Source organism: Myzus persicae, unplaced genomic scaffold, assembly GCF_001856785.1.
Source record: "Myzus persicae strain clone G006 unplaced genomic scaffold, MPER_G0061.0, whole genome shotgun sequence".
NCBI classification, from domain to species: Eukaryota; Metazoa; Arthropoda; class Insecta; order Hemiptera; family Aphididae; genus Myzus; species Myzus persicae.
In genome coordinates, this window is record NW_019104040.1 from 1 (window position 1) to 7,363 (window position 7,363).

General features: G+C 32.3%; 1 protein-coding gene across 1 annotated transcript; it reads left to right on the plus strand.

Moving 5' to 3' along the window:
- The first annotated feature begins 2,319 nt into the window (after positions 1-2,319).
- Positions 2,320-4,699, plus strand: LOC111037909 (keratin-associated protein 21-1-like). Its single transcript, XM_022320753.1, has 3 exons — positions 2,320-2,432; positions 2,707-2,827; positions 4,083-4,699. Exons 1-3 carry the CDS (start codon positions 2,415-2,417, stop codon positions 4,565-4,567), a joined length of 624 nt encoding a protein of 207 aa, XP_022176445.1. The 5' UTR covers positions 2,320-2,414; the 3' UTR covers positions 4,568-4,699.
- The last annotated feature ends 2,664 nt before the right edge of the window (positions 4,700-7,363 follow it).

Sequence of the window (7,363 nt, forward strand, 5' to 3'; positions counted from 1 at the left end):
AAAAAAAATAGTTAAAAAATAGATTTTATGGTGTAAAATAAAATGTTGGCCCAAGAGTAAAATGTTCTGTCCAATGGTCATAATAATAATTGAAGCATTTGTTGAAGCGTAAGAGCTAAAGGCACATCAAAAATTATCTTTATTTTATAATTTTCTACAATTTATATTTATAACTAGAAATTGAAATTCATTTTTTAGCTTAGTATAACAGATTATTTAGGTAAGTAATACAAAATTGTAATTGTTTATACAATAATAATAATTTTTAAGCTTTGCAATTTTTGTCATTTTAAGCAATTTATGGTATTTTTCAGAAGTTTTTTTTTTATTTGAATGATGAAATACCTAATCCCAATTAATTATTTTTAATTATCTTTAACGTGTCTACTTCAGGATCCTGACCATTATAAATATTATATTGAATATAACGGAACAAAGATATTATCAAACAGAACTTTATTTCATTCTATACACACTAATTATTATAATAATATAACAATTATATTATATATCAATTTACAATCATACAATATTATAATGTTGTATTGCTTATGTACTGGTTGAATACTCGAAACACATTATATAACTGGGTCATATTATTTAAACGAATCATTCCGTCCTAACATACTTCAGCAACTCTAACCAATGCCCCATGTCCCATACTCCCATCTTTCACAAAGGCTTGAATATACATTGACCATGCCCTAAAAACATTTAAACATAATAAACAATTCCATAAAAAAGTTGTATGAAGATGTCTTAATTTAGCCTCCTGATTTTTAATTCGTCCTCTTTTGGTATAATAATTAACCGCCCTTTGTTTAAAAATTCAATAGTCCACAGACATTTTCACTCAATTATTACAAAAATTAAAAAATAATAATCAAAAATTATTGTATGATAAGTATGTTTTTCGTTATTAAAGCCAACATGGCAATTGGAAATTCGTCCCCGATTTTTTTTTCAGTTAAACTAATTGGCATGTAAAGTCGGCTCAAATAAAAAAATCGTCTTTTCATTAGTCTCCCAAAATGATTTCGTTTTATTTTCATTTTCATATTATTAAAAAGTATGAGAATTCGTTATACCTTATAATATAATTTAGAAACTTGAAATCTAACAATTAATTTTTTTTTTAGTTTTGAAATAGAATAAGCTGAATTGAAATGCGTTATTTATTATTTGTATAAGTTGTATACTTGTGATATTAGGTATACTTAAAATTTAAGCTTACATCTGCGCCCATTTTTTTCCGGTACACTTACTTAAACTTTTGGTTTAACATATTACAATAATACGTCTACAATAATTAATATGGTTTACTGATTATCAATAACTAACTAAACTTATTTATGGAAAATATTTCATATATAGTATAAAGTTTTACCAAAATGTTGTATTAAATGAAAAAAATAAATATTGTTGCTTCTTAAAATCTTTACTTATAGATATCGGTAACCATGTTTTTCGTCATATTAGTTTGATCTACTATAAGAAAATAACATCAAGTCATTACCCATCGAATGATCGAAGTATTAATTTGTTTATATTATATAGGCTGCATGATAGGCGATTCTGAAACATTTCTATACAGAATATAATATACGATAATATACCATATACGTTCATCTTATGAATTTCACGAGACCAAAAACCATATTGTATGACCGCCGCACACAAACTACGACGGTAACTTTAACGCTGCGATAGATTAATTTATAACTGAATATTACGTACATTACAATATATATTTAAACATATATTTTGAATCAAACGAACAAAATATAATTTATTATTGAAATTGCCATATTAGTATTCCGAATGACAAATCCGACTAAAAACGTTTCAACGACATCCCAATACCGATTCGTCAGCTAACGCACTGATCCTCTGCGAGATTCGTCGTCGATCGAATTGAATATGTATGACATAATAGTAACGTAATAATGTATTAAAATATTGCATATTATTCTATACACCCGTATTTTTTCTTTAAATAATTTTTACAGGGAAAAAATTCTCTCACGACCTTCAGCATAAACAATATTATATTATATACATTATTTATATACACATATAATATAACGTATATTATTTGAATAAATCACGTTCGTTTTTTTTTTTTTGTTTGTTTTTTTCTTCCTTTCTTACTCTCACGCACACACACAAGACGCAAACACGCACACTGACACACAAGACATAATAATATCTCGTATCTGCGGCGGGCACCCGAAACACTGTGCGCGGAACCGCAATCCATAAAGTCCCAGGGTTATCCATGCGGGTGGGGTCGCCGGTCGGCTCGGGTATATAAGCCGGATCCGTAGAACTCTTCTGCACAACGAATCCGTCTCCTCATCACTGCAGATAATCGAGTTCTACAGCTGACACAGGACAACAAATCGCAAACCACCATGAACACCTTCGTCAAAGTGAGTGCTTTTATACCTACCTACTATACGTTGCAATATAATACCACACTGCAGTCGATCCATATTGCAGACACTCGGGCGCTTGTATAGACGCATATTTCGACGTCTATGAGTGTACCGATCTCTATTATACGTCATATTTTATAAGTTTCCAACGATTATAACGACTACGATAGTAGTTGAGCTAATAGTTAACGCCGCTGCAGTGTACAATATTATATTATATGCGTCGGCCATTCTCGTCATAATTTTTGTTCTACTATTTGTACCATAGGTATTTGTCGTGCTGGCTGTAGCCGTAGCTCTAGCTAAGAGCGAAGAAGCCAAAAAAGAAACCAAAGTCGTCGAGAAACGATCAGACAAATCCGACCTGACTCCAGCGGCCACCGGACGATGTAAGTAGTCATATGAAGTCCTTAAACCTTATGGGGTATATCAAACTACATTTGCTCAAAAGTCCTATTATTTATATACATTTGACATTTGTCGGTTGATGTATCTCGTTTCGTTGAGACCAAGTTTTATTCTAAGTTTTTTATTTATGTTATATTATCCTCTCTCGTTATTAACTTTTAAACATTTTTCAAAAACACAAATTTGATTTTATTTAAATGTCGCATACAATTTGTTGGTATAATAATAAGTGAGGTATCTAAACTTTTTCGTACATTTTTGCATACCTGCATATTTTACTCCCCAAATTTCATGGTTTTATGAATATTATAATGAGAACTGATCATGACACAAACACACAAATTCACGAAGACCACGTGTCGACTAACATGTAAAAAATCTAAATTTTTCAAAATAAAACTATTAAACATTTAGTTTGCACTTTACATTGTACCATTACGTTTAGTTTGATTAGACTTTTAAAAGTTAATTAAAATATAACTTAAAAAGTTTGTTTACGTTAGGTTTCGTAAATTGTCGTCCGGTCGTTATGATTACAGCCATCGTCTCCGGTCCTCCAAGGTTCCGATTTACGTACCATCGTTTATTATTATATTAAGGTGTACCCACACGGACCGACGACAGTTTTATTGCACTCGGCTGCGACGGCCATCGCACGAAATAATACGCTCACACGTCGTCGTGTTTACACGAAATTAAAACGCAAACACTACAGTATTATAACAGCACGCACTGACGATAACTGCGTATCCTTCGCTGAAATATCATTATTATCTAACACGTAAGGAAAACAAGGCAAAAACCCAAACCGGACGTGGTTTTCCTGTGCGTGGAGTCCGCTGTCCGCGCCGCCGTGTCTATAACACGTGTGTGAACGTCCGTGATGACCACGGGACCGTGTCTTTTAAGATTACTTTTGAGACCATCCGTGCGACCTTCGTGGGTTTTGTAATAGGCGCGTGTCTGTATTATTTTTTTTATTCATTATTATTATCGTTTTAACAATGAGAAACCTCGGCGAGTTCAACCCGTGTTACCGGCGACAACTGCACGTATAATAATTTAATATAATGATATCATTATGTTGTCCGCCGCTCATCCGATCGAAATCGTGATATTATTATCCCACCGTACATAGGTACACCTACTCTCCGCAATATATAGGTACTCCGTAAGACGACAATTTGTTTTTGTTTTTTACTTGACGCGTTTGGTTTTTTTCGCATTGTCGTATAGTGTTCTCGGGCGGTTACAACAGCTACCCGACCGGCTACAGCAGCGGATACAACAGCGGTTACAACAGCGGTTACAGCGGCAACAGCTACCCGTACAACAGCTACAGCGGAGGTTACAACAGTTACCCGTCGTACAGCGGCTACCCTTCAACCGGATACACCGGCGGCTACTCTTCTGGCTACGGAAGCGGCTACGGAAGCGGCTACGGAAGCGGCTACAACAGCGGCTACAGCAAGTACCCGAGCAGCGGTTACGGTAACAACCAGTACTACGGTGGATACGACCAGGGCTACAACCAGGGTTACAACAAATACCCGTCCGCTTACTCGTACAGCAACAGCTACAACTACCCAGGATCGTACAGCTCCGGTTATGGTCACAACAACTACGACAACGACCACTACGGTTACAGCGGTTACAGCGGTTACAACAAGGGCTACAGCTCATACCCACAATCCACTGGCTACGGTTACAACAAATGGTAATAACCGTTTCCGATCATTTTTCACACCGACGACGATAACTTGATGGAATTTCGCTCTTTTTTTTTCTTGCGAGTTTTTTTTCATTACGAAAACAAAATTCCAAGTTCATTTCTTTTAATGACATGTAAAAACCTTATTCATGTATTTTTATCGAATATGTATATATATACATAATATAAATAATTTAATTTATTGTCTTCCAATATATATATATATGTAATAAACGAAATATATTTTACAAAGTATACCTGTGAGTTAAATTATATTATATACTTACCTATATACTCTTATTGTTTAAATGATCATTCAAAATACACCCATAATCGTAAGTACATAATATAAATTATTTGTTCATCAACCTGCAATGATCAACAATAATGATCCACAAGGTCACCACTTAAATTTTCTCATTATAGAGGACTCTTAAGCTTAACCTTAAGTTTTGAAGTACCTTACATAATATTGCCCTTTAATAAATGATTAGTTTTTAGTTAAATCATAATATCATAATATCATATTATTATTGCCTATACACTATACAACAACAAAAAATCGAGCATATCGTTTTTCAAAATATTGACCAAGATGCATATTATATATATTTTTCTATACATAAAGCACAAAGCATTTTAAATTAAATTCGATCCATAGAATTAATAATAAAATTTTGAATATTAAAATCTTATAGAAAATAGTGATCAAACTCATCAATCAAATTTATCGAATTTATCACTGAGTATGATAAAAGTCGTGTATGGTTTCGAACCGAAGACTAATTGAAGCCACCTCATATATACCCATTTTATTGCAAAATGCAATTTTTAGGAAGGTACAACATACCTAATAATATATTACTATATATCTTAATATTAATATCTCCTTAATTATCTAATTGGAGCTGAGCACCAAAAAATTATTAAATTGACTATAATATTAACTTTTTGTGTAACCCATTTTTGTATTTGTTGTGACGCATTTCAACGTTAAAAGTAGATGATAAAAAAACGAATGGTGAAAAGAAAAAATTTTTTAGTAACTTATTTGTTGGCTCTTAGACGTGCAATTTATTTTTTTCTATTAAAACCCATATACAATAGGTATAAGATATAATTTAATGACTATCTTAATTATAGTTTATTATGCATCTAACAAAGCATTATAAACTTAAAAAGTTTTAAGTAACGAAGCATTTAGAAAACAATAATGTATACATTTTCATGAAAACCGTCAAAAAATAGATTTATATTCATGGTTTTTTACAAAATTATAGGCAGCTAACAAACAACTACTAAACATACTATTGTGGTTATTTTCACAATAAATCTAAATTAATCTTAAAATTATTCCAGTAAAGTTTTTAAAAATATTATGCCATTGTAATGCCATTGCTTTGTGGATCGTCCACGTAGTTGTAACAAAGTGCCGTATTAGTTTAAGGCTGTGAAACTCTTTTCTGAATCATTCATCTCCAAATAAGCAATACAACTATAATAACTATTAAATATTATTACCTAACTATAGTTATCGGAATAATAATAATTATGTTTTATTATTCATTTATATATCGGACAATAATCAAGTAAACTTAAATAGCGTATAAAATATGTATTTAATGTTCACGAACAGAGTTGAAAAACATTTAATAATATACGATTTTGCGCAAGTTAAAACTAAAAAAAAAATAAACACGAGCATTATAAATATAGACACTAGGCAGAATATGTATGAATTCTCATTGAAGCATAATATTTTACTGTGTAAAGAAGTTCTTAATAAGAACATATTATGTATAATCAACGAAATGGCTGTAAGAATTTTGTTTTAATTCCAAGTCAATATACACAGTAAACACATCTGACCGAGTAAGTCGGTTCGATGGCCTATATAATATCATAATAAAACGTCGCATAACCTATATCATACATTAATTACTAAAGCAAAAGCCCAATATTGTATTACAAATACGTATGTGTATAGAATCGCAATCAAAACGACTACAAACAGACAACAGTTATTATAGTAATATATTATATACAGAGGTACCTACTGCCTACACATATATAGACACTGATTGCAACCGTTTGCTATTATTATGTTAACAATGGCGAATGGCTCTATAGTTTGGGCAATGGCCCTCATTTAATTAATTAACTAATTAATTTACTATATTGATTAACGCGTGGTGGCCTAGTTAAAATACTTTATTGTAGCACAACAATAATAATAAATAATGATACATATATTTCTGAGGTCAAGTAAATCGTTTCTAAACTATAATTTTGAAAACAATGTGCGTGTAGTAGGCACCTACACAATCTACGCCGAAGAGCATTCAATAATATTACCTATGTGATATACGCGTGGTACTATGCTGCGACCTGTTGTTGTTATTAAATACCGAGTGTGACAGCTCGACGGAAAATATTAGTGGGGGGGAGTCGTAGATCGTTTCGATTTTGATTCTGCTCGCGGCATGGGTGAGTGTGTGATTTTTTCAAAACGTCACCGTTCGTGTTACGTGTATTGTATCATGACATAATACTACAATATACGCATATACATACAGGAACCAGCTTCGGTAATCAGTGCCAAAAAAAAAAAAAAACCTCTAAAACGCGTATCGGCGGTCATCGTCTTTATTACAATATTATACTGTTGTCGAGAACGACACTCGAAGCGCAGAGGTCACGCCCGCGACAATAACAATGCACGTTGACACATTACATTATGAGGCCACTATGCATAATATTAAAATATTGAAATATTATAATAATCGTTTCGAACGTCAAGGGGTCT

Bases quoted from the DNA above. Each gene is read 5' to 3' on its own strand.
- LOC111037909 (XM_022320753.1), top strand. The intron at 2,828-4,082 runs GTAAGTAGTCAT...ATTGTCGTATAG, and splicing joins TCCAGCGGCCACCGGACGAT to TGTTCTCGGGCGGTTACAAC.